Source organism: Populus nigra, chromosome 4 (genome assembly GCF_951802175.1).
Source record: "Populus nigra chromosome 4, ddPopNigr1.1, whole genome shotgun sequence".
Classification (NCBI taxonomy): domain Eukaryota; kingdom Viridiplantae; phylum Streptophyta; class Magnoliopsida; order Malpighiales; family Salicaceae; genus Populus; species Populus nigra.
In genome coordinates this window covers 24,725,745-24,748,397 of record NC_084855.1, presented here as the reverse complement: position 1 = coordinate 24,748,397, position 22,653 = coordinate 24,725,745, and the positions used below count along the sequence as shown (strand labels likewise).

General features: G+C 37.3%; 2 protein-coding genes and 1 pseudogene across 3 annotated transcripts; 2 read left to right on the top strand and 1 right to left on the bottom strand.

The window, feature by feature from the left end:
- The first annotated feature begins 8,069 nt into the window (after positions 1 to 8,069).
- Positions 8,070 to 9,911, top strand: LOC133691182 (uncharacterized). 2 transcript variants are annotated; one of them, XM_062111576.1, is made up of 3 exons: positions 8,070 to 8,598; positions 9,151 to 9,405; positions 9,487 to 9,911. In XM_062111576.1, exons 1-3 carry the CDS (start codon positions 8,220 to 8,222, stop codon positions 9,777 to 9,779), a joined length of 927 nt encoding a protein of 308 aa, XP_061967560.1. In that variant the 5' UTR covers positions 8,070 to 8,219; the 3' UTR covers positions 9,780 to 9,911. The 2 variants fall into 2 exon arrangements, with proteins under 2 accessions (XP_061967560.1, XP_061967559.1); XM_062111575.1 differs by having other exon boundaries at positions 9,151 to 9,911.
- A 4,849-nt stretch (positions 9,912 to 14,760) lies between these two features.
- Positions 14,761 to 18,062, top strand: LOC133691783 (uncharacterized; annotated as a pseudogene).
- On the bottom strand, positions 17,937 to 22,395 carry LOC133692621 (probable LRR receptor-like serine/threonine-protein kinase At2g16250). The gene is made up of 5 exons (XM_062113697.1): positions 22,202 to 22,395; positions 20,050 to 22,107; positions 19,397 to 19,525; positions 19,105 to 19,133; positions 17,937 to 18,971 (listed from the first exon to the last, which is right to left on the bottom strand). The coding sequence occupies exons 2-5, from the start codon at positions 21,954 to 21,956 to the stop codon at positions 18,382 to 18,384; spliced, it is 2,655 nt and encodes an 884-aa protein (XP_061969681.1). The 5' UTR covers positions 21,957 to 22,107; positions 22,202 to 22,395; the 3' UTR covers positions 17,937 to 18,381.
- Positions 22,396 to 22,653: the final 258 nt, after the last annotated feature.

The window sequence follows — 22,653 nt, the reverse complement described above, 5'->3', positions numbered from 1 at the left end:
CTGTGCACATGTATCTTTGTGGTTACTTACAGCAGGTCGACCTCTGATGTCTTCCAATGTAGGTAGTTGATCCCTAAATATATCCTTGGATCTTGATTGATCTATGCGAAGAGAACTACAAATCTCTAGTTGGTCGTGGTTGGTGAGCTGGTTAAGGAAGCGCCACTCGAGATGGAAAGGGTTGGTGTTGGACCCGTGGACAACAGAGATGTTGGGGATGCGGTGCCTGTGACAGAGGCGTCGTTGGCGGAGGGCTCTGCAGTAGTTGACTGGGGAGCCTTGTTTTGAGACGCATGCATATTGATCTTGATCCTGCATCCCGAAAACGTAAAGAGTAGTCATCTTGGGTTTTCATGTGGGATTTTGCTACTTGGTTGATGACTCAATCGTGACTAAAGGATAGTGCAGTGAATCAAGAAACCTAGACATTCCTTCAATTTGCTCGAAGCAAAATGGATGATGCCAAAGGCGTTCCAATTCATCTTTTATAAACCGATCTAAAATAAGATAAAGAGCCTTCGTCCTGTCACAGAGAGAAATTCCATTACTTCGCAGATTTCATATATGGATGCAATGGAAGCAAATAAAAGGAGAGAAACTCGATCGCTTCACCTGTTGTGGATATTGACATGCTCATTAGTTTCACCCAATATCCCCTCCTGACACAAGAAAACGTTTGCAGATTGAGATTGGCATGATAAAGTTGAAGACCTATTTAGCAGCCTCAGCTTCCTGGGGAATGATAATATCATATAAGCAGTTTCAGTTACTTGTCTCAGATATTTGAAAGTACAACTATATGCAACAGTTTCAAATTTTGCTTATGGACGTAGTCTCTGCATTGTTCAGTAGAGTCTGGAAGTATTGCTTGTCTTAGGAGATGAAATTCCACTGTGAGAATCACTATCATCTCATCAATATAAGGAAGATCTGTACAAGGATCCGTAAACATGGCCTGACATTGGCGGGTCCAAATCCCCTGAAGTTTGATCACAGTACTAGTCTGGCCATAATATGACATGAAATAGTAATTGCATCTGTGCCTGAAGAAGTTCTTTGATGACATCCTCCATTGTAATTACACCAACAACTTCTTCATTTGATGGGAACTCTGGAATAGGAGCCTTCTCAATGTCCAAAATGCAGCTGAAAGGTTATGATTGTTGAATATATCTTAATGTTATGACAGTTGTTAAAGTGTTAAAACACACCCCAGATGAATTCAACCAGCAAACAATTCATTTGCTTGGTTTTACATTTTATTTATTTACGGCTCAAATGCTGTCTGGGGCCATTTTATGATTTCAGCAGCACCTTATATTAGTTTTAAAACTTCTAGACAGAAGAAGTTCTTGCTTTGAATACAGCCAACAATGGCAATATTTGGTTCCTCAAATCCATGCCAAATTGTCAGTAGCCAAATCAACCTGCACAGAATAAAGCTCACTCGCAAGAAAACTTGTCCTAATCGTGTACTCAGAATCAGGAATCTGCCGTACCTTACTAACTGGATAAGAAATTGGAAAGAACAGCAAAAGAAGAACACGGACAAGAGGCGCCCTTGCTGCTCCAACATGTAAAACAGAGTAATTTTGTGAGAATAATTCGTACTACTTCTTCTCAGCGTGAGGAGGCCATATATATACACAGTTATATCTTCCAGGAAAGGAAACAACCTATTCTAAGGAAAGCTAAATATTCCTAAACTAAATATTCCTATACAAGATTGTCGGTCACTACCAGATTTCTAGGAATAATTGCAGATACTAGAATCAGTCTATAATATATTACACCTCACATACAACTAATGCAGACACTCCCCCTCAAGTTGGAGCATAGATATCTATCATGCTCAACTTGTCGGTTATACCATGAAACACTCTTCCTGCAACTGCTTTTGTGAGTATATCGGCTAATTGACTTTCAGAATGGACAAATGAAAACTGTATGATCTTGTGATCGAGATTCCCCTTGATGAAATGTCGATCAACTCCAACGTGTTTGGTGCGATCGTGTTGTACAAGATTTTGTGCAATCTCAATGGTTGCTTTGTTGTCACAATGAAGAGTCATAGCCTGTTTATATTCAATTCCCAAATCCTTTAATACGCCTCTGATCCATAACAGTTCACATATACCATGAGCCATACCACGAAACTCAGCTTCTGCACTCGATCTTGCCACAACTTTCTGTTTCTTGCTCCTCCAGGTTACAAGGTTACCTTCAACAAAAGTAAAGTACCCCGATGTGGATCTTCTATCAGTTTGATCCCCTGCCCAATCAGAGTCTGTGTAACCTTCGATATTTAAACCATCATTTTTTGAGAACAACAGTCCTTTTCCTGGAGCATTCTTCAAGTATCTTAAGATCCGATATACAACATTCATATGTTCCTCACTTGGCGCATGCATGAACTGGCTTACCACACTCACGGCATAAGCTAAATCTGGCCTGGTGTGTGACAAATATATTAATCTTCCAACTAACCTTTGATAACGACCTCTGTCTGTTGGAGTTTGATCTGGAAAAATTCCAAGCTTGTGATTCATCTCTATAGGCGTTTCTGCTAGTTTGCAGGCAAGCATTCCTTTCAGTTAAAAGGTCTAGCACATATTTTCTTTGTGAAAGGAAGATTCCACGTTTCGATCTAGCAACCTCAATTCCCAAAAAATATTTGAGTTGTCCGAGATCTTTCATCTCAAATTTAGTAGCCAAATACTCCTGTAATGCTTTCATTTCACATGAGTCATCTCCTGTCACAACCATATCATCAACATACACAATTAAAGCTGTTACCTTCTCTTCTTTGTGTTTGATAAACAAAGTGTGGTCTGAATTGCTTTGTTTATATTCAAATGCCTTCATTGTAGAAGAGAACCTCCCAAACCAAGCTCTTGGTGACTGTTTTAGCCCGTATAGTGACTTCCTTAATCTACAGACTTTAGTTCTACGTGAGGAACTATAATTAACTCCAGGTGGCAAGTCCATGTAGACTTCTTCCTCTAAATCTGCATTGAGGAACGCATTTTTTATGTCAAATTGTTGTAGAGGCCAATCTCGATTAGCTGCTATGGATATAAGGATGCGAATTGTGTTGATCTTGGCTACTGGTGCAAAAGTTTCTTGATAATCCAAACCAAACTTCTGTGTATATCCTTTTGCAACTAATCTTGCTTTATACCTATCGATACTACCATCTGCTTTAAGTTTCACCGTGAACACCCATTTGCATCCAATTATTCTCTTTCCTTCTGGTAACGGGGCAAGTTCCCAAGTGGCATTTTTCTGTAGGGCCTCCATTTCCTCATTCATTGCCTTTGTCCATTTTGGATCAGCTAATACATCCTGCACATTACTAGGAATAGACACAGTGGATAGTTGATTAACAGTAAATGCATACGATCTAGACAATCTATGGGAAGACACATGGTTGCTAATTGGGTATTTGATCTTGGCTTTCGGATCAGGTTCATATTGTTTCTTGGGAACTCCCTTGTTTGATCTTTGTGAATACTTGGGAGCAATACATCTATCAGAATCATGTATTTCATTAAACTCATCAATACTGGGATTTGAAGTTACCTGAGGAAGAACATTCTGGGTTGATTCTTCAGGTGATGGTGTAGACGTAGGCAACTCTGAAGGTATTGATGATTCTGCCATATCGGGTGCATCTGCGGGCATTTCCAGTTGCTCCAACACATCATTATCATTTCCAGGGATACTCTCAAAAACTTGCTGACCACCTTTCTCAAGCCATGTGTTTACTTCTTCTAACTCTATAAATTAATTTCCTCCTCCACCTCTTTGTAAACCATTCTCTTCAGTATAAGTCTCCCCCTGAAGAGAAGGGCCAGAAAAATTCCCAGAGTAGTAAGGTTCTGTTTCACGAAACGAGGCATCCAAAGTGACATGGAGTTTTTGGGTTTGAGGATCATAGCACCTATATCCTTTTTGAAATTCAGAATATCCAACAAACACACATCGTTTGGCACATGGATCAAGCTTAGTGCGCAGGTTCTTTGGAATGTGAACATAGACAGTACAACCAAAGACCCGTGGTTCAAGATTTGGAAAGTGAGGAACGGAAAAAAAAGAGTGCATTTTTTACTGAGGGGTTTGAAAGTCTATAACGCTAGAAAGGGTGCGATTAATGAGATAAGCAACAGATTTCACAGCCTCTCCCCAATAAAAACGAGGCATATTCATGCCAAAAAGAGAGGCACGAACCACTTCCAGCAATTGTCGATTTTTTCTCTCTGCCAATCCATTTTGCTGCGGAGTATAGGTGCAAGAGGTCTGATGATGAATACCAAGATGCTTCAGAAATTTGTCAAAAAAGCATTGACATACTCTGCACCATTGTCAGACTGTAGAACACGTATCTGTGTTTGGTATTGGGTGCTAACCATATTATGAAATTCCTGAAATGCTTGATAAACATCACTCTTGTTGGTAAGCAAAGACTCTTAAGTCATTCTAGTGCATTCATCAATAAATATGACAAAGTAACAGGCTTTAGAAATAGAGGGTATTTTTGTAGGACCCCAGACATCAGAGTGAATAACTGCAAACGGGATAGAACTTTTATTCAAACTTGGTAAATATGGAATACGATGGCTCTTGGCCAAGTCACACATGTCACACTGGAACTTTGAATCAGTCATAGTGGAAAAAAAATGTGGTTTTAGTTTCCTCAGATAACCAAAAGAGAGGTGTCCTAGTCTCCGGTGCCACAACCATATGGTTTCTTGTGCTGTTTCTTTGCTACTGGTTTGATTTGCCTGACTGAATTTCATCCCTCCATTTTCTGTCAACTCCAGGTAGTAGAGGTTGCCTCGTCTAACACCATAACCAAGAATCTTCCGAGTCAGAATGTCCTGAAAAACACAAAACAAAGGCCAAAAAGTTACAGTGCAATTGAGGGTGGAGGTGATTTGGCCAACGGATAACAGATTATATTCTAGGGATGGAACCACAAGAACTGTATCTAAAGTGAGAGTGTTGGATAAGATGACAGATCCTTCTCCACTAATGTGAGAGGTACTACCATTTGCGGTGGAGATAACAGATTTAGGAGAAGAGAAAAAAGATTGTAATTGATTTGAGTCCTTAGTCATATGATCGGATGCACCTGTATCAATAATCCAAGTGCTATTCTTAGAAGTTGTAGAGAGTACAGAAGCCTTACTAACATCTCCTGGCTGAGCAACATTTGCTGTGGGTGGTGACTGATCTACCTGAGTGGAGGTCACCATAGCTTTGCCTGCAATCTTCTTTCGAGGTTTCTTTGTGAAGTCCCACCATTCAGGATAGCCAATAATTTCATAGCATCGTTGTTTAGAATGACCTGTTTCACCACAATGAGAACACACAAATCCGCTAGATTTACCAGTTGGTTGATTGTTACGAGTCTTTGAAGAGCCCAAAGATGGTCCTTGTCTAGTTTGATTAGCCAACATAGCCGAGCTTTCAGAGATGTGACGAGAGCCTCCCATTGTTTGTTTCTGTTGGTGTTCTCTCTTGACATACGCATATGTACTTTCTAAATCAAGTTTTGGGTCTTTTCGTAAGATTTCTCCACGAACCTGATCAAATTCTGAATCAAGTCCACTTAGAAAAATATGAACTCGAAGTCGAGCCATTGCAAAGTGCAGTTGGACCACCCTTTCAACCATTCCTTCTTGAGAGATAGTCCTGTGATCAATTTCTTAGAAAATGGCAACAAGTTCATTATAGTAGGTTGATAATGGTCGTCCATTTTGCATGGTATGAAAAGACCTCTGATTTAATTCGAAAATGCAGGTTTCATCGGATCCATCGTAGAAGGTTTTTGATACAGCCTCCCATATGTCCTTGGCTGTGGGGAGACGAATAAAACGCTGCATCAACAATGGACTCATTGAGTCAATAAGCCAGCTTTTGACTTTGTGATTTTCAGTAATCCACGTTCCAAGATTTGGGTCTCCTGGTGTTGGTTTCTTCGTTTCTCCAGTGAGATAACCAGCTTTGTTCCGAGCTCCAATACGCATCTCCATTAGTTGAGACCATAATGAGTAGTTGGTCTCATCCAGTGTAATACCAGCAGGAAACGCAGAGTTGTCCTGATGGACAATGATCTGTGGTGCTAGTGTTGGGATGGATTCAATTGATTTGTCTGTAGTGATGGCCATTAGACACACAACAGATTTACGTTGATGATATTCAAACTTCAGAAAAAAGAGAAAAAAAAGAAAAAAAAAACAGTATCAAGTTTGTTGCTCTGATACCATGTAAATCAGAGTAATTTTGTGAGAATAATTCGTACTACTTCTTCTCAGCGTGAGGAGGCCATATATATACACAGTTATATCTTCCAGGAAAGGAAACAACCTATTCTAAGGAAAGCTAAATATTCCTAAACTAAATATTCCTATACAAGATTGTCGGTCACTACCAAATTTCTAGGAAGAATCAGTCTATAATATATTACACATACAGCTAATGCAGACACAACAGTCAAGCCATAACGAGTACAAACTGCTTGTGCCAATATCTGTATCAAACAGCCATAAGCATAAAAACCCAGATTGAATCCATTCTGAAATTGCCAAGCAGACAACTTCTAAACTAAGAACATATAAAAAAAGGTGAACGCTTTAATCATAATCTACCTCTCCAAACACTAATACGAGGGAGAGTACCGGCGCGGATGTCATCTTGAGGAAGGCCAAACTTGATGAGGACTTGAAGGTCGACAAGGCCCAGGGACATGAGAGCAAGAGTTAAGCCAGCCATGAGGCCACCAAATGAAAGCCACCTATCCTATTATTATTATTATTATTATTATTATTATTATTATTATCACCACATACGACATGAACTTGCTACTACAGCATCCTATGTCAGATGCCATCTTTCTCTTTCTCTTTCTCATGCTTACTGTGTCTTCTTGCTTGCTCCTTTATCAGAGAGTGGGAACTGATAAGTGAATTTTGGAGGCAGGCAAGGTCGGTTTGTCTCACACGGCCTCCTCCTTTCTTTCTTTGATCACACGGTCGTACGTACTCCTCTTTATGTCCTAATAAGAAACATATTCTCCATGTTTTAAAGCTAATTTCTTTTGATAGACTATCTATTAACTTCATTGATCGTTGGATGTGCTTGGGAGATAATTATGTCTCCTTTCTACTTGAGTTCAAACTTAAGATGGGGTTATGGAAATACAAATCTCATGCATGAATGTTGTGTTCTAAGATTTGATCATAGAATCAACACCTTTTTCTTTAATAAAAAGGAAGGTGACATAATTGCGTGCGTTAAAGTTCAACAAATTAATAGTTAAAAACTATGTGTCAATTTTATTCTAATCAAAATATATATTATCAATAATTTAATAATCTATATACAATTCTAGTTCAGTTAATAAAGACCTGAAAAATCTAATATTGAAATCTGAACCAAAATTATTTGTGTTTAACCAGAAAAAGTTTTAAATAAAACCTATGCATAAACTATAGTTTATATTTACTAAATAAAAACTTGTAAATTTATGGTTTTTAAAATCAAGGATAAAAACTTGAAGGAAAAGAAAAAAGAGCCTTGTGTCTTGAAAAACGTGAAAAATGAATTTGGTCCAAAAGGGTAGAATGCGTGGGAACTAAACGTGCAAAAGAGGGATTTTCTACCCAATCCTTTTCTTGCTCAAGAGGTTCAAAACGGCTCCTTGTCTCCTTTAGAACCATTCAATTGCAAAAGTGATCCTTAACAGGAACCTTTCTTCCATTCCACCAGTTGTTTTGTGACACTCGTGGAATTGGATTGGCCCTTTCACGCTTGCAACATGTGATCAAAAGACAAGCAGCAAGTACTTGTTAGGGCAATGGAATAGGACCCATGTAGAAAGTTGAGAGCCACTCTCGTCTGTCTGGTAATAGATCTTTGCTGGCGAGAGCAGACCATATTCATTGCTTCTCTTTTTCGACGAGATAGGGACAGCAGAAAGGGAAGGGCCATGCATAAGAAATGGTGGACTACATTTTTTTTGCCTTCCTTTTTATCGCGGTAGAGAACCTGGATACGATTGAGCTCTATTCTCAAGCGTTGGTTAGTGTGTGGCTCTCTTTTCTTATCCCTATCCACAATACCCTGATGATATAAACCCCTTCTGTTATATATTGCACCCGTTCTGTCTCTCCTCCTCTTCTATTAGTCTTCAAGTTTCTCCATAAAAAAGTAAAATGTCAGACCAGGAAAACGGTTTGCAGGAGGACCCGCAATGGCTAGAGCTCAAGCTCCCACGTTTGCTGTATACCGATACAGTTCAGGGACTCCACGCAACAATCCAAAGTGAGTGGGACTCTCTCCGACGGTCGGCGTGCCAAACGGCAGCTGGAAGAGCCCTGTGGAAACATGTGATCCATGACCCTTTTGCAGACTTGCTAGCAGGAGAGACATATCTCAAAAGCTTTCATGAGAAGATAAAGAATGACCGCCTAAAAAATGCTCGGGAAACTTCAGGGGTGATTCTTGCAGTTCGGACACTCTGGTTTGATTCGAAAATTGAAGCTGCTCTAAGCTCCTTTAATGGTGAGGGACAGGTTGTTCTCCTTGGCGCAGGTTGGTGAACACTTTAACCCAATTCTTCACATGCTTTGACCATTTTACATAAACAATGCGGCTTAAGATGATGATGCTGTAAATTTTGCTTCTTTCTCAAGAAGTGATGTCTAAAATAGTCTGCAGCAGCAGTTGTGCACAATACTATGCAAAGCTCATTTACACTTCCATGTGACAAGACTACTGGTCCCTACCTACGTTGTTCTTACTCTGCACATACCCAACCAGAGTTTGTGAGGCATATAATCCTCTAACATCCCATCCCGCAAGTAGTATATGCTGAATTAGACTGCAATATCATGAACAAAAAAATTGCTTAGCAATGATTGAATATGAAAACATGATGCATGATCAGCACGGATAAGAAATATAAGCTTCCTCTTCAAATGAGTGCGCTGTCTTAAGCTGGCCCTAATACTGAAGTACATTGACAGTGATAAATGCATATCAGTAAAGCATATCTGCATACTTATCATTCAAAGTTCGGTTGCAGTCATTATTGTTATATATATGCTGTAGTTTCATCATGATATTGAGCATGTTATGTTCTAGGAATGGATGCAAGGGCATACCGTCTAAGCTGCTTGAAGGAAAGTGACGTCTTTGAGGTTGATTTTCCTGAAGTTCTAGAGGTGAAGACCACTCTTCTAAAGGCTGCGACGGAAACAATAGATGAACACCTGCATCCAAGAATAACAGCAAAATCCCTAAACAGAGTAGCAGCTGACATTAGAAATAATGACTGGCTTGAAAAGCTTCAGATATCAGGGTTTGTGCCAGAGAAGAACACAGTCTGGGTACTAGAAGGTATCCTCTACTACCTCTCCCATTCCCACGCCATGCAAGTACTAAGTATCATAGCTGATAAAGGTGCACTTGCCCGCACAGTGCTCTTGGCGGATTTCATGAACAAACCATCAACCACACTGTCAAATTCCATCTTCCACTTCTACAGTGATTGGCCCGATCATCTACTTCCATCTCTAGGATTCTCTCACGTAAAGCTTTCACAGCTTGGTGATCCTGATGCTCATTTTGGACTCATGAACGACCCTTTGAATCTGTTCAACAAGCTTCGCAGCTTGCCCAGGTCAGTGCAAACCCACCCGGATGATGGAACACCATGCTGTCGCTTATATTTGGTAGAGGCTTCTGGTTTGCCCAGTCAAAGTAACCAATAGATACAGTCTGGTCATGATGTAGGAATTATAGGTGCCCGCCACATCTGATTATAAGAGAATATGTAACCCACCATTGCTTTTAGTGTTGCCTACGGAATACAAAAATGCATTTGAAGTATGTTATTTGAAGAATGTTGCTTCCGTAAGAATGCAAAAGTATACACTGGGATACATGGCATACAATTTCTTATTCCCTGGAAAGGGAATCATCACAGATCTTTATTTCAGGATTAAATTTCTATTCCACTGCATGTTAAGGGTTTTAACAGGGGAAAGAAACCCAATAGAGACAATCCCCATACCAAGCTACATTCCCAGCAAACAAGGGGCTATCCTGGTCCAAACAGTCAGAAATTTCCACTTGTTCTTTACAAACGTTGAACCACAGGCTCATAATTGGCCTTCATTATAGCTTAGGTCATCATGGCATCGATTTTGTCACTAAGTTCACAGAAGAACAGATAACCGTCAGTCTACTAAATTCTCAAAAAATGGAAACAATTCTGAACAGAATTTTTTTTTATCACCCAGATCTATCAATGCCGATGCAGGTTATCAAACCAATAGAAAGCATGATTGGTTTATCTTCCTGTCCCTGTATGTAAACTCCACAACCGATGCATAAAGCAAACAAAATAAAAGGGAGCTATGCGTAACCAAACTGATTTATTCCAGCCGTGATAATAGAAAGATGAACAGAGTGTTTGGAGATATCTTCAGGGGAGTAACAATTTTCCTTCCCACTTCATTGGTATTTCTTGCTCATGTTCTGGTCCTTTGTGGGCCATTGACCATGTTGTTTGAAACACCCCCACAAGCAAAAAGCAAACAATTTTACTATTTACATTCGATTGATTGTTCAAACCCTTCACGCTAGATTTATATGGATATATTTTTATATCATATACTCTTATAATAGTTTTCCCTTCCCATGAGAACCAGTCAAGGTTGTTCCCAAACCTGCCGAAGTTAAAATATAGCCTTTTATATTGAAGATTACCTAACATGTTCTTTCTTTTCTTGTATATAATTCCTGCATTTCAGAGATAAGAATGCAATGTATCAAATACCATTACTTTACTTTACATATCAATTGCCGGAGCACCGGTGCCGGTGACTCTTGAATAAAAAAACACCTTCCGCTTCAAACACTACCGATGGGTGAATTGAAAATTACAGTCACAAATGGATATTTCAGATCCATTCATTTTACACCATTCAAATCACCCACGGATTGTTTTGGTATCAAAATTGCTGGATAGACACAACAATGGGCAATGGAGTTGTGCTATGCGTACTAGTCTTAGTGCAAAGAACAAGATAGGCTTCATCAATGGAACCATCATGATGGTTTTATCATGGATTCTAAACTCCATCCATCCCCATCCAGACTTAGCAAGTAGTGTAATCTATACCGGGACAACGACAAAAGTTTGGAATGACTTGAAGGAAAGATTTTCTAAAGGAAGACTTTTTTATCCTTTTAAATTTGATTTTTATACTTTTAATAAACTTGAATTTTTTTTAAATATTAATAAATTATTTTTTAAATTTATTTTTCATAAAATAACTAAATACTGAAAAGTATTTTTCTTAAATCTATTAAATATAAAAAAAATAATTAAAATTTTAAAAATCAATTTCCCATAAAAACTATATTTTCTAGCAAATAAACATATATATTAATTCCCATCAACATCATAATCAATGTTTTTTAAATCCAATACTTGTTGATATGATAAAAAGCTCAAAACTAAGAATCACATATCTAATAAAATGATTAATCTTTGATAATAATGTCTCCTAAGCTTATCAAAGCTAGTGTTTATTTCCTCACAGCTTATCATAATGGTGAGTCTTATTTGAATGGACTCAAATATATGTCAAATTAAATATAATTATATAAAGAATATTATATAATATATATTTAAGGTCAATTTAAATTTGAGATGAAATAAAAATGAGAAAAAAATGTTAAAAATTCAATAAATCTATAGAAAAATCCTTTACTCTTTTAAGGTTAACATTTAATCCATTTCGAGGATTAAAATAAAAGGAAAATAAACCCTAAAATTAGAGTGAAATTTTTTTATGAGCTGGCTTAAAATAAGCTCTTAGATTGAATGACCCGTCCTTAATCCTTGTTTAAAATCTACATCGTAAAGAAAATATTAATTTTTATAAATACATATAAGTGTCTTTAATTCTTTTTATAAAAAAATAGTATTGATTAACCAAGAATATTTTATTAAATAAATAAAAATTCTTCAAAAATATATTGATGAAAAGGCAAGAAAAAAAAATTGAAACGTATCTTGAGGAGTACAACTCAACTGGTCAGACTCTATATATATTTACTTTTTATAGATTGCCAGTTCGAGTCCCACAAATCTCAAGGTTACCGAAAATTTATATAATTATTAACTTCAAGACCCATAAAATTAATTGAGTTATAAGTAAACTGACCGGATAGGTACATTAATAATAATAATAATAAAAAAATTTGTAACCTTCCGAGCTGCCGAGGAAGACGAAAAATCAAGAGACGAGGCCTAGAAACATTTACACAAGCGAGAGACTCAGCACGCGAAGGATAAACACGTGGCAAACAGTTATTAAATTAAATTCGATTTTCAACGGCCTGCTTGCTGCCTGAGTAACAAACCGCAAAGCACAGTTTTGTTAGCTATTCTGTTATACGATGTGTGTGTGTGTGTGTGTTATTAAGAAATATGATCCAATTTGTATTAATAATTCAAATATTTATATTATTTCTCATGCATATGGAAAATTATTTATTCATTTGACTCAAAAGTGACGGAACTCGAAAATAGATACCAAAGAAAATCCTACTGATATTCCGCAGGTAAAATATCAGGATTATCTGAATACAAAGGAGACATATTCAAAAAACAACTCGAAAAAATGTACAACCTATTTAATACACTTAACTAAGGGTCTATTCCATAATTCTATATGTTTTTGAACTAAACTAGTCAATTTTTCTAAAAATCCAAAAAATTAAATGGTTTTCCCGAAATCTAATTCATAAGAAAGCAAATGATAAGACTTGATAATAATTCACTAAATAACCCTTAATTATTCATTAAACCAATATGAAAATGCTAATATTACAACTAGGGATCAATTTGAAATTTTATCATATTTTTAGGGGTCAAATTGTAATTTTGTTAAATTGGAGAACCAAACTAAAATTGTCATATATTCATGACTATACTGGAATTTTGCTCATAATTCATCCTTAGTTCTGTCCAAAATCTCTAATTATGCTCCAAGGACCATTCTAGAATTTTATTAAATTTTTAGGGGTCAAATTGTAATTTTGTTAAATTGAAAGACCAAACTGAAATGTCATAAATTTATAACTATACTGGAATTTTGTCCATAATGCATTATCAGTTCTGTCTAGAATCTCAAATTATGCTCCAGGCACCATTCTGAATTTTTATCAAATTTTTAGGGGTCAAATTGGAGGACCAAACTAAAATGTTATAAATTCATAACTACACTAGAATTTTACCCATAATTCATCCTCAGTTCTGTCCAGAATTTCAAATTATGCTCCAAGGACCATTCTGGAATTTTATTAAATTTTTATGGTCAAATTATAATTTTTTATCAAATTGGAGGACCAAACTAAAAATTTTATAAGTTCATAACTATACTGGAATTTTGCCCATAATTCATCTTTAATTTTGTCTAGAATCTTGGATTATGCTCTAGGGGCAAATCTGTAATTTTTTCAAAGTTCGAGGGACTAAACTAAAATTTTCACAAATTGAGGGACCAAACTGAATTTCATCATCTTCAACCTTAAACCCAGATTTTTCACAAATCACCTATTAATATATCAAGATTCTTAACTCAAATTCATCATTTAAACAAATCATAACTCAAAATCATCATTTTTACCTAAAATATTCCAAAATCAACTAAATAACTCATTACCTATAATATTCAAATCAATTCATCAATCAACCAAAAATCATAATATTCAACAAAAAAAAATTTAAATCTAAAAGAAAACAAATTTATATATTTCATAGACACATTTAAACAAATTTAAGGCTCAAATTTCAGATCCCTCTTTTCGTTTTTTTTTCTATTTATTAGGGGTGATCATTTTTTATTCGGTTTGGTTTTATTAAAAAAAAGTGACCAAACCGGTTTTTTATAAAAAACCAAAACCAAAACCGGTTTAAACCGACCGGTTTCGATTCGGTTCGGTTATTTTAGAACAGAAACCGGTTCAAACCGATCAGTTCCGATTTGGATCGGTTTTTCCGGTTTGGCTTAGTTTTTTTTGGTTTTTTCGGTTTGAGTTCGGTTTGGTTTTTTCGGTTTCAGACTTATAAAATTGAAACCGAATCAAACCGGTCAATTTTTTTAAATGCTAATAAGTTTAATCGGTTTTTTTAACCGTTTGATTTTTTCAGTGTTTTTTTTTCTAATTTTCTCAATTTAATCGATTTTTCAGTTTTTTTACTCACCTCTACTATTTATACTTATCAACTTTTATTCAATTACTACAATACCCCTTATTCATTTATTTCTATTTCTAAACCTCTAGAGACTTTGTTCCTTTTCCTATCCTCTTTCATTTTCAAAACATCACCGGTTTTCTTTACTTCTTAATTACTTTTTAATCACGCGTGTTATGCATGTGTCCATTTAACATGGGTTAATGCGAATGAATCCTTATGTACCATAAGTCTCGATTTTCCTGACTTTAATGTATTCTTATGTACCATAAGTCTCGATTTTCCTGACTTTAATGTATTCTTATGTACCATAAGTCTTGCTTTTCTTGACTTTAATGTATCCTTATGTACCATGAATATTGTTTTTCTTGACTTTAATGTATCGTTATGTACCATAAATCTTGTTTTTTTTTTCAATGAATGTGTTGTACCATGAATCTTGTTTTTCTTGATTTTAATGAATGTGTTGTACCATGAAATCTTGTTTTCTTGAATTTGTTGAGGCACTGTGGATTTCATTTGTTGTGTTGTGCACTGTGGAATTTCCAATGTCAATTTCTATGAAGTTAGGAGTTGATTCTTTTGAATGTATCAGGAGTTGATCAGTTGGTGGAAAAGGGTCGTAAGGGTGTTTTAGGGGTCAAGAGATCGAGTTCTGAGATGATGGAGATAAGGGATGGAGTTCAAGAACCGTGCATATGGTCGTCTCCTGAAGGGGGAAAAGGTGAAGTTGAACCTGGAAAACGGATCTTCTGCAATAGGGTATTGAATATGAGAAGTGTCAAAGCTGTCGGCCTTGATATGGATTACACATTGGCACAATACATGCCTGAAACCTTTGAAAAACTTGCGTGTGAAGGAACAATCAAAAAGTTTGTGGGCATTCTGATAGGTTTGTATTTCTTGAAACCTCTGCTTCTTTGCTGCATTTAATTGACTGTATGTTGGCTAAGAATGGTGTTTCTATGCAGCTGTTGGAATGGAAGTTTGAATGGGAGTACATGGTCAGAGGATTGGTTCTAGATAAAAAGAGAGGCAACATCTTGAAGGTTACTCATCATTAATCTCACATTTCCTGTTTTATTATTTGAAGAACATTTGTGTGGGAAAATATTTCAACTGCTAATTCTTGCAATTTACAGATGGATCGTCATAAATACGTTGAAGTGGCATACCATGGATTTACAGAGTTGAGAAAGGAAGAGAAAGTTAACACCTATGGGAATACTCTGATAAGGAATGCTTTCGATTGGCCAGATTATGTGCTTGTTGATACTCATTTCTCATTAGCTGGAGCCTATTTGTTTGCCCAGCTTGTTGAATTTATGGACAAATATCGAGAAAGAGTGGTAGAGTAAGAACTCGGCATATATTTTTGTTTGTCTTTTGTCATACCAGGTCTCTCTATGATAGGAAATCCCAAATGTCTTTGGAGTATTCAACGTAGACATTTGCCAACTTTTAGTTGTTGATACAACTTTGGTTAGGATTCAAAAATCTTTTCAGGCCTAAAATAGACCATCTTCTGGCAGAACATGTTTCCCTGCTGTGAATCTCACGGGTTTTGGTCATTGGTGTTCGTCTTAATGTCTCTGTGTTTCATCTACCAGGTCCATAAGTGAGGATAAGTCCATAGTTCCAATGCTCAAAATGCTCAGAGATTCTAAACGTGCAACGTTCTTGGTAACAAACAGGTACTAAATCCTCCCATCCCCCTTTCTGTTATTTTTCCCTTTCTCTATAAATATTTAAACGTATCTTTTCATATTCAGAATGAATGTTACATAACAGCCTAGGTTTCGTTTCATAACAGTCAGTGTACTGCTGGGTGTCTTGCAGAATTATCGATATGACTGGTTTCTTAATTCTTTGTACAGACTGATATGTTTCTATGTTTGGATCTAACATTTGCTTAATTCCGTAGGCTCTGTATGTTGGGGATCATATCTATGGAGATATTTTACGCAGCAAAAAAGTTCTTGGTATTGCGTTCTTTCTTATCTTCGGTAGCCTTTGAAGTTAATATGGGCTGGTTGTGAATTGTCATACTGAACACGACAGCCCTCAAAGCAGTCTTTGAATAGGGAATGAATGAAAATAGAAGTTGGCGGCACATGCTATCTCCAATTCCTCTCTTGAAAGTCTTGAATTCCTCCTTGCACACCAATGGCTGTCAATTGCTGTCTCTCAATTAGAGGTCAGATTTAGCCATAGCTATGGGTTGTGGTGTGTATTTCTGTGTCGGTTTTTGTGATTTTCCTGCCCTTTATGCCTCTCTGAGCAGGTTGGAGAACAATGCTTATTGTTCCAGAGCTTGAGAGAGAGGTCAAACTGCTTTGGGAACAAAGGAACTCAAACAAGGTAATTCTCGAAATTTCTTGAGCTTTGATGACAGATTTACTTTGTGCTAACACAAACGATTATTATCAATCTAAACCGAAGGGATGGAGTAAAAATGAAACACCAACAGGCTCAACGAGAACGTCACCAGAAGGTGAAGGAACTCTTTCGTTCCCTTATGCCATGTGTTTCTAACTCTCTGCAACCAGTCTACTTATAAGTTTATATTTGATTTTTGACTTCATTGGTTAATTTACAGTTACACAAGGTCTGGGGACAACTCATGAAGACTGGCTACCAAAACTCTCGCTTTGCACATCAAGTAAGATCCAAGTCCTTTCAATATCATAGTACCCAGAACTGCTTTATGCTGGGCTCAAAATTTTCTTTGACCTTGAGTATCTCCTTGTTTTCTTTTCCGATTTGTTCTTAAATGTCTTGTACACATACAGGTTGAGAGATTTGCCTGCCTTTTTACGATTTTGGTGGTGACTGATGTTTTGGGCCTTCAGACTTCCCTTGGCAATCAGAAGAACTACTCGCCGAAGTGAAGTACAGAATGTTGAGGGAGAGGACCATTTCTAATTCGGCTTTTAAAAGACCTAGCATTGCAGGGTGGAAGATAAGTAACCTATACCCTTTATAATTTGGCTATATGTTCTTCGTTTTAGGTTTTTTTAGTACATTTCTTACGCAACTACATTTTTTAAATTCCTTGTTGGTTTCTCATCACCCTAAACGAGGACACAAACACATGATCGGTTAATATCACAAGATTGAAAATACGAATACATTAATTAGGATTAAAGAAAAAGCCAGGAAAGGGTTGAAATGACAAAAACCCTAGAAGTCATAGATAATCTAAAAACGAGAGAAAAAGGGAAAATCTCTACCAATTTTCATGTTAATAAATACAATTTTTTTATAATCCTTGTTGGTTTCATCACACGAACACATGATTGGTTAATATTATTTAATCCTTGCTAAAATTTTCTTTATGATTGGTTAATATTATACCCAGAACACATGATTGGTTTATATCCATGGATTCCACACTCGGGAGCTATGAGAAACAATCAATTACAGAGACAACTAGCAGCTTGTGTCCGAAACTGACAAGCTTACAAACCCTAAAAGTATTCCTAACATTCCTTCACTATCAACCATTTTAATCCTGTCTCGACAGTGTTAGCCTCATTGCGGGAATCTTTCAACAATTAATGCCCGCACCATGACGATATCACCATCCAAGTTTTATTTCTGATGAACTGCTCAAACATCCAAAAAAAAAAAAAAAATTTAAAACACAAAAACATCTTTAATTGCTCTTGAGTTTATCACTATCATAAAAAGCGATTGAAATTTACAAGGACTACCTACATCTACATACCCATTACAACACGCCAGGAAAAAATATCCTAAGCAATACTCAACAACAAAATGCCATCAAGACACAGAATAATCATAGTTACACAAAAGTCATCCAGTTTATCTGCACTCCAAACAGAAACTGACAAGCTTACAAACCCTAAAAGTATTCCCAACATTCCCTTACTATCAACCATTTTCATTCTGTCTTGACAGTGTTAGCCTCATTGCGGGAATCTTTCATCATTCACAGCGCATTGGATTATAATCACCATTTGCTTGCATTGATTTTTGATGAAATCCCATCAAAGATGGATCCGAGGATGCTGTTGAGCACTCGGATGTGGAACCCACACAACATATGAACAATTGTAAACTCCACAGCAGGTCATCTAATGCTCATCTAGCCTCTCCATATCTTGCATTTCAAGTGGTTCAGGAAAGATTTCGCTGGATAACCTTTTATTAGAAGATGAATGCTCAATCCCACTGCTGCCTCGAGATCCTGCTCTCCCTGGTTGCTTTAAGCCACTGGTATTAGCATGGCCCAGAGCTGAGGCATTATCTGGGTTGTGTCTCCAGCTACCAAAAAAAGCAGCACTCCAAGATCTCCTAGATGAAGTTGTTCTCAGCCTTCCCGAGCTATAAATGTCATGTCTTACCACTTTCAGAGGGTTTTCCAGTGCTTTGAGGACATATTTCACTTGAGGGCGTTTAGAAGGTTTGGAATTAAGGCATGACCTAGCCACGATGGCCATTGCCCATACCTCTTCCAATAAATCTTCATCTACGATCATAGATGGGTCAACAATCTTTGCCACCAGCTCCCTGTCATATATACTGATCTGCGCCAGCGTGTGTTCTAACCACTCCCTTGTGGTGGCATCATCTGACTTGCTTATGCCAAGCTTGCCTGTAACGAGCTCAAGCAAGACCTTGCCAAAACAATACACATCATGAGCACAAGTTGCTGGAGATGAGCCTGCCCATTAGCAAAGAGATATATCAGGAAAAGGAAAGCTACAATTGGCAATATGCTAGATATGAACGAATTCTTTGTGAATTATAAGTAGTTTAAAAGATGAAGTTGTTCACTTGTGAGAGAGTAAACGTACCAGAAGTCCCTGGATCAGAGACGGAGGATCTGCACATGGGCATGAGGAATTGTTATTAGATCTTCAACAAAGGATAATAAAAATGAACCAAGAGCACTTGTAGTAATTATTTATGCTCAAGGACAATGATGATGCCAAACACACAGGGAGTGGACCAACTACCCTAGTGGCAAAACAAGCCGTGATAATATGGAGTATTACACAACATAGCTAATGACAACAGATTATGGCTGGGTCAAATAGGTGAATTCACTTCAAAATGCCTAAAGAAATTAATAGCTACAACACTTACTGGGACTTCCGCAAGAACCCTGTGAGAACACTTTGATGCAAATCCCCTTCTTGGACACAAACCCCACTCAAACTTCCGAGTCGAACCTCAAACTGATCATCAAGAAGGATACTGCTCGCTTGAACATCTCTTCAAACACCAAAAGGTAATTGCATTTGAGAATTTAGAAAAGACTGGGAATTCTCCATCACAAAGATAGAAATGTCAATGCATGCTACATCACTAGTTCATAGTTTAAATAAAGAAGATGATAAAGGAGACAGTCTCAAAGCACTCGGGAAGTGCTCTGCTATAATCTGCAGAAACATCATCCCAAGTCAAACGTTCTCATCAAAATTTGAATCTAAACATTCATTCACATAGGGCATTGCAATTCAGGTCTCATGTGAATTTAAACAGCAGAAACAGCAATACTAATTAGCAATAAATAGGTGATTGAGAATACCATCCTAGACCAGGCCTTGTACTGACAAGATATCATGCATAAATGATCCAATACTGAATGTGCAAAGCGTGAGCTTCTCCATTCACATAGGGCATTATAATTCTAATTCATGTTTAAATAAACTACATGAATAAGATCACCATAATCAGAAAAACTATCCCAGAAAATACGAAGGAGAGTGAGGCTATCCAAAAGCAAGTATAAGTACCTATGGACAAGGGGAGGGTTGCACTCGTGGTGCAGGTAAGAGAGACCTTCAGCAGCTCCTGTAGCAATTTTCAGTCTTGTAATCCAATCCAGGGACTGCAAACCATCGTCTTCAAAATTGGTTACCCTGTACAAAGACTCAGCCAAGTCCCTATTTGGCATGTATTTGTACACCAAAAACTTGTGATTTTCGTTCTCCAAACAATGTCCCAAAAGAGGGACTAAACGTGCATGTGAATGCTTGCTGAAAAATTCTAATTCCATCATGCAGGAATCCTGTTTCAAGCTATGCAAATTGATCCTTTTGACAACGATAGGAACTCCTCCTTCCAAAAAACCCTGGTAGAGATCTCCAGAGTGACCATGTTTGATGAAATTTCTTTCATTAAATTCACTAGTCAGACCGAGTAACTGTTCATATGTGAATGAGTCTCTCAGACTAGATACGCTAGTAGGATCCTTAGGAAGTGGTGGGCTATCTCCATCTGGAACACGCCCCACATCTGCACTTCCTCTTTCATTTGTAATGGTATTACCAAACTTCCTAAGGACCACCACGATCACCAGTACCAAAATCGTAATGAAACCAACTCCACCAAGCAATCCCACCAAAATGTATATCCATCGTTTGCGTTTCTTTAGGACAGGACTTGGCTCTGGATTTCCAAAATAATCGAAAGTTAAGCCTCTCTCAGCATAAAAAAATCTACAATCTTCCAAGCTCCTCTGATGAGGCACTGTCTGAAGGCAGTTCATGTCAAGGCTACTATTTCTTGGACCGCTAAAACGAACCTTTCCTTGGAAATAATTACCCGACAAATCAATGGAAGTACAGTTCTCAGATAAACAAGCCGGAGTTCCATATAACTTATTGTTGGAAAGATTAAACACAGCACCACTGGCATGACCCTTGAGACTAAAATTCGACAAATCAGCTGTAAAATTATTAGCAGAAACATCAAGAACCTGCAAATTCTGCAACGACCCCAATGCAACAGGAAGAGCACCATCAAATTTATTCTCTCTCAACTCCAAAACTCTCAACTTTCCGAGACTCGAAAACAAACCATCCGGTAATCTACCCTCCAATCGATTATCCCTCAATAACAACACTTCCAAATCCCTCAACCGCATAAACTCTACAGGCAACAACCCGGATAACGCATTCATGCCAAGATTAAGCTCAACCAAGTTAGAAAGATTACCCAATTCAACTGGCACCGAACCCATAAGACTATTATTAGACAAACTCAAGAATTTCAGACTAGAAATACTACCAAAAGTAGATGGTATGGACCCAGAAAAATAATTGGAAGAAAGGTCAAGTCTTGATAGATTCCTAAGCAATCCAAATTCACTTGGTAGCTGCCCAGTAAGTGAATTCCTTGAAAGATCAAGAACAAATAGCTGCATTAACTTCCCCAATGCAGCAGGTAGACTACCAGCAAGATCATTACTGCCTAGATATAAAGCATTGAGTCTAGTTAAATTACCAAGCGAAGCAGGAATCGGACCGGTGACTGAACTAGACTGGAGATCCAAGACCTTCAAAGAACCAAGCTGGTAACCAAACCAATCCGGTATCGGACCAGGAAGTGAAAACCCTGAAGCATTAAAAGACTCCAAGAAAGTACAATTTGGCAAAGAATCAACACTGAAACTGGGGTTCAAACTGCCGACCCGAGTCCGCTTAAGCCCGGATATATTGATTCCAATGACCCGCCCGTTTCTGCATTGGATTCCTGTCCATTGCTTGCAGGGGTTGGATTTTATTGGCCAGTCTGTGCTCCTAATCCCCAACGATGACCGGAGATCAAGCAAAGCTGACAGTTCATTTCTTGTCAAAACTTGCCGACCCAACGTGCAGTGAAACAAGACCAAGATTGTAACTAAAAGAAGCTCTTTCATGGCTTCTTCTTCTTCTTCTTATAATGTAAAGTTGCAGTCTATTATCGTCTATGGTGGCTCATCTTCTTGTTGAAGAACTGGTGCTGGTGTTGACTACTGCCTTCTTCTTTTCTTTTCCTCTCTCCTCTCAGTGCATTAACACGTACTGCCCCTGATTGTTATCTCGAGTAAAATGAAAGAGAAACCAAAAACGAAAAGAAAACAGCTTTAAATGTGTTCATGTTCTGTGTAGCAGTCTTCTTTACCTCAAATCACGAGCTTTGATTCTGCCTTCGATGCTTCTGCTGCTATTCTTCTGTGTTTTAGTTGAGTTTAGCCAGCCAGCCAGCCAGACTTTTCTTTTCTTTCTTTTTGAATAAAATTATACTGTGATGAGGCTGCCGAAACTGAAGGCTGAGGTTCTAACAGTGTTTGACTGCGAGTAGTCATGGAATCTGAAAAATAAATCACCTTTATAGATTTTTAGCGGCAGTTTAGTATTGTGTTCTAACTTTTTTTTAATTATTTTTTTTTAATTTTTTTAATATAATGATATTAAAAATAATTTTTAAAAAATAAAAAATATATTTTTAATTAAAAAATATTTTAAAAAATAATCACTGTTACACTCATAAATACCCTTTAAATACCTATAATAATTAAAATTAATAGTGACGTGAGAGAAAAATAGCTTTATGATGTTTAGATTAATATTGAC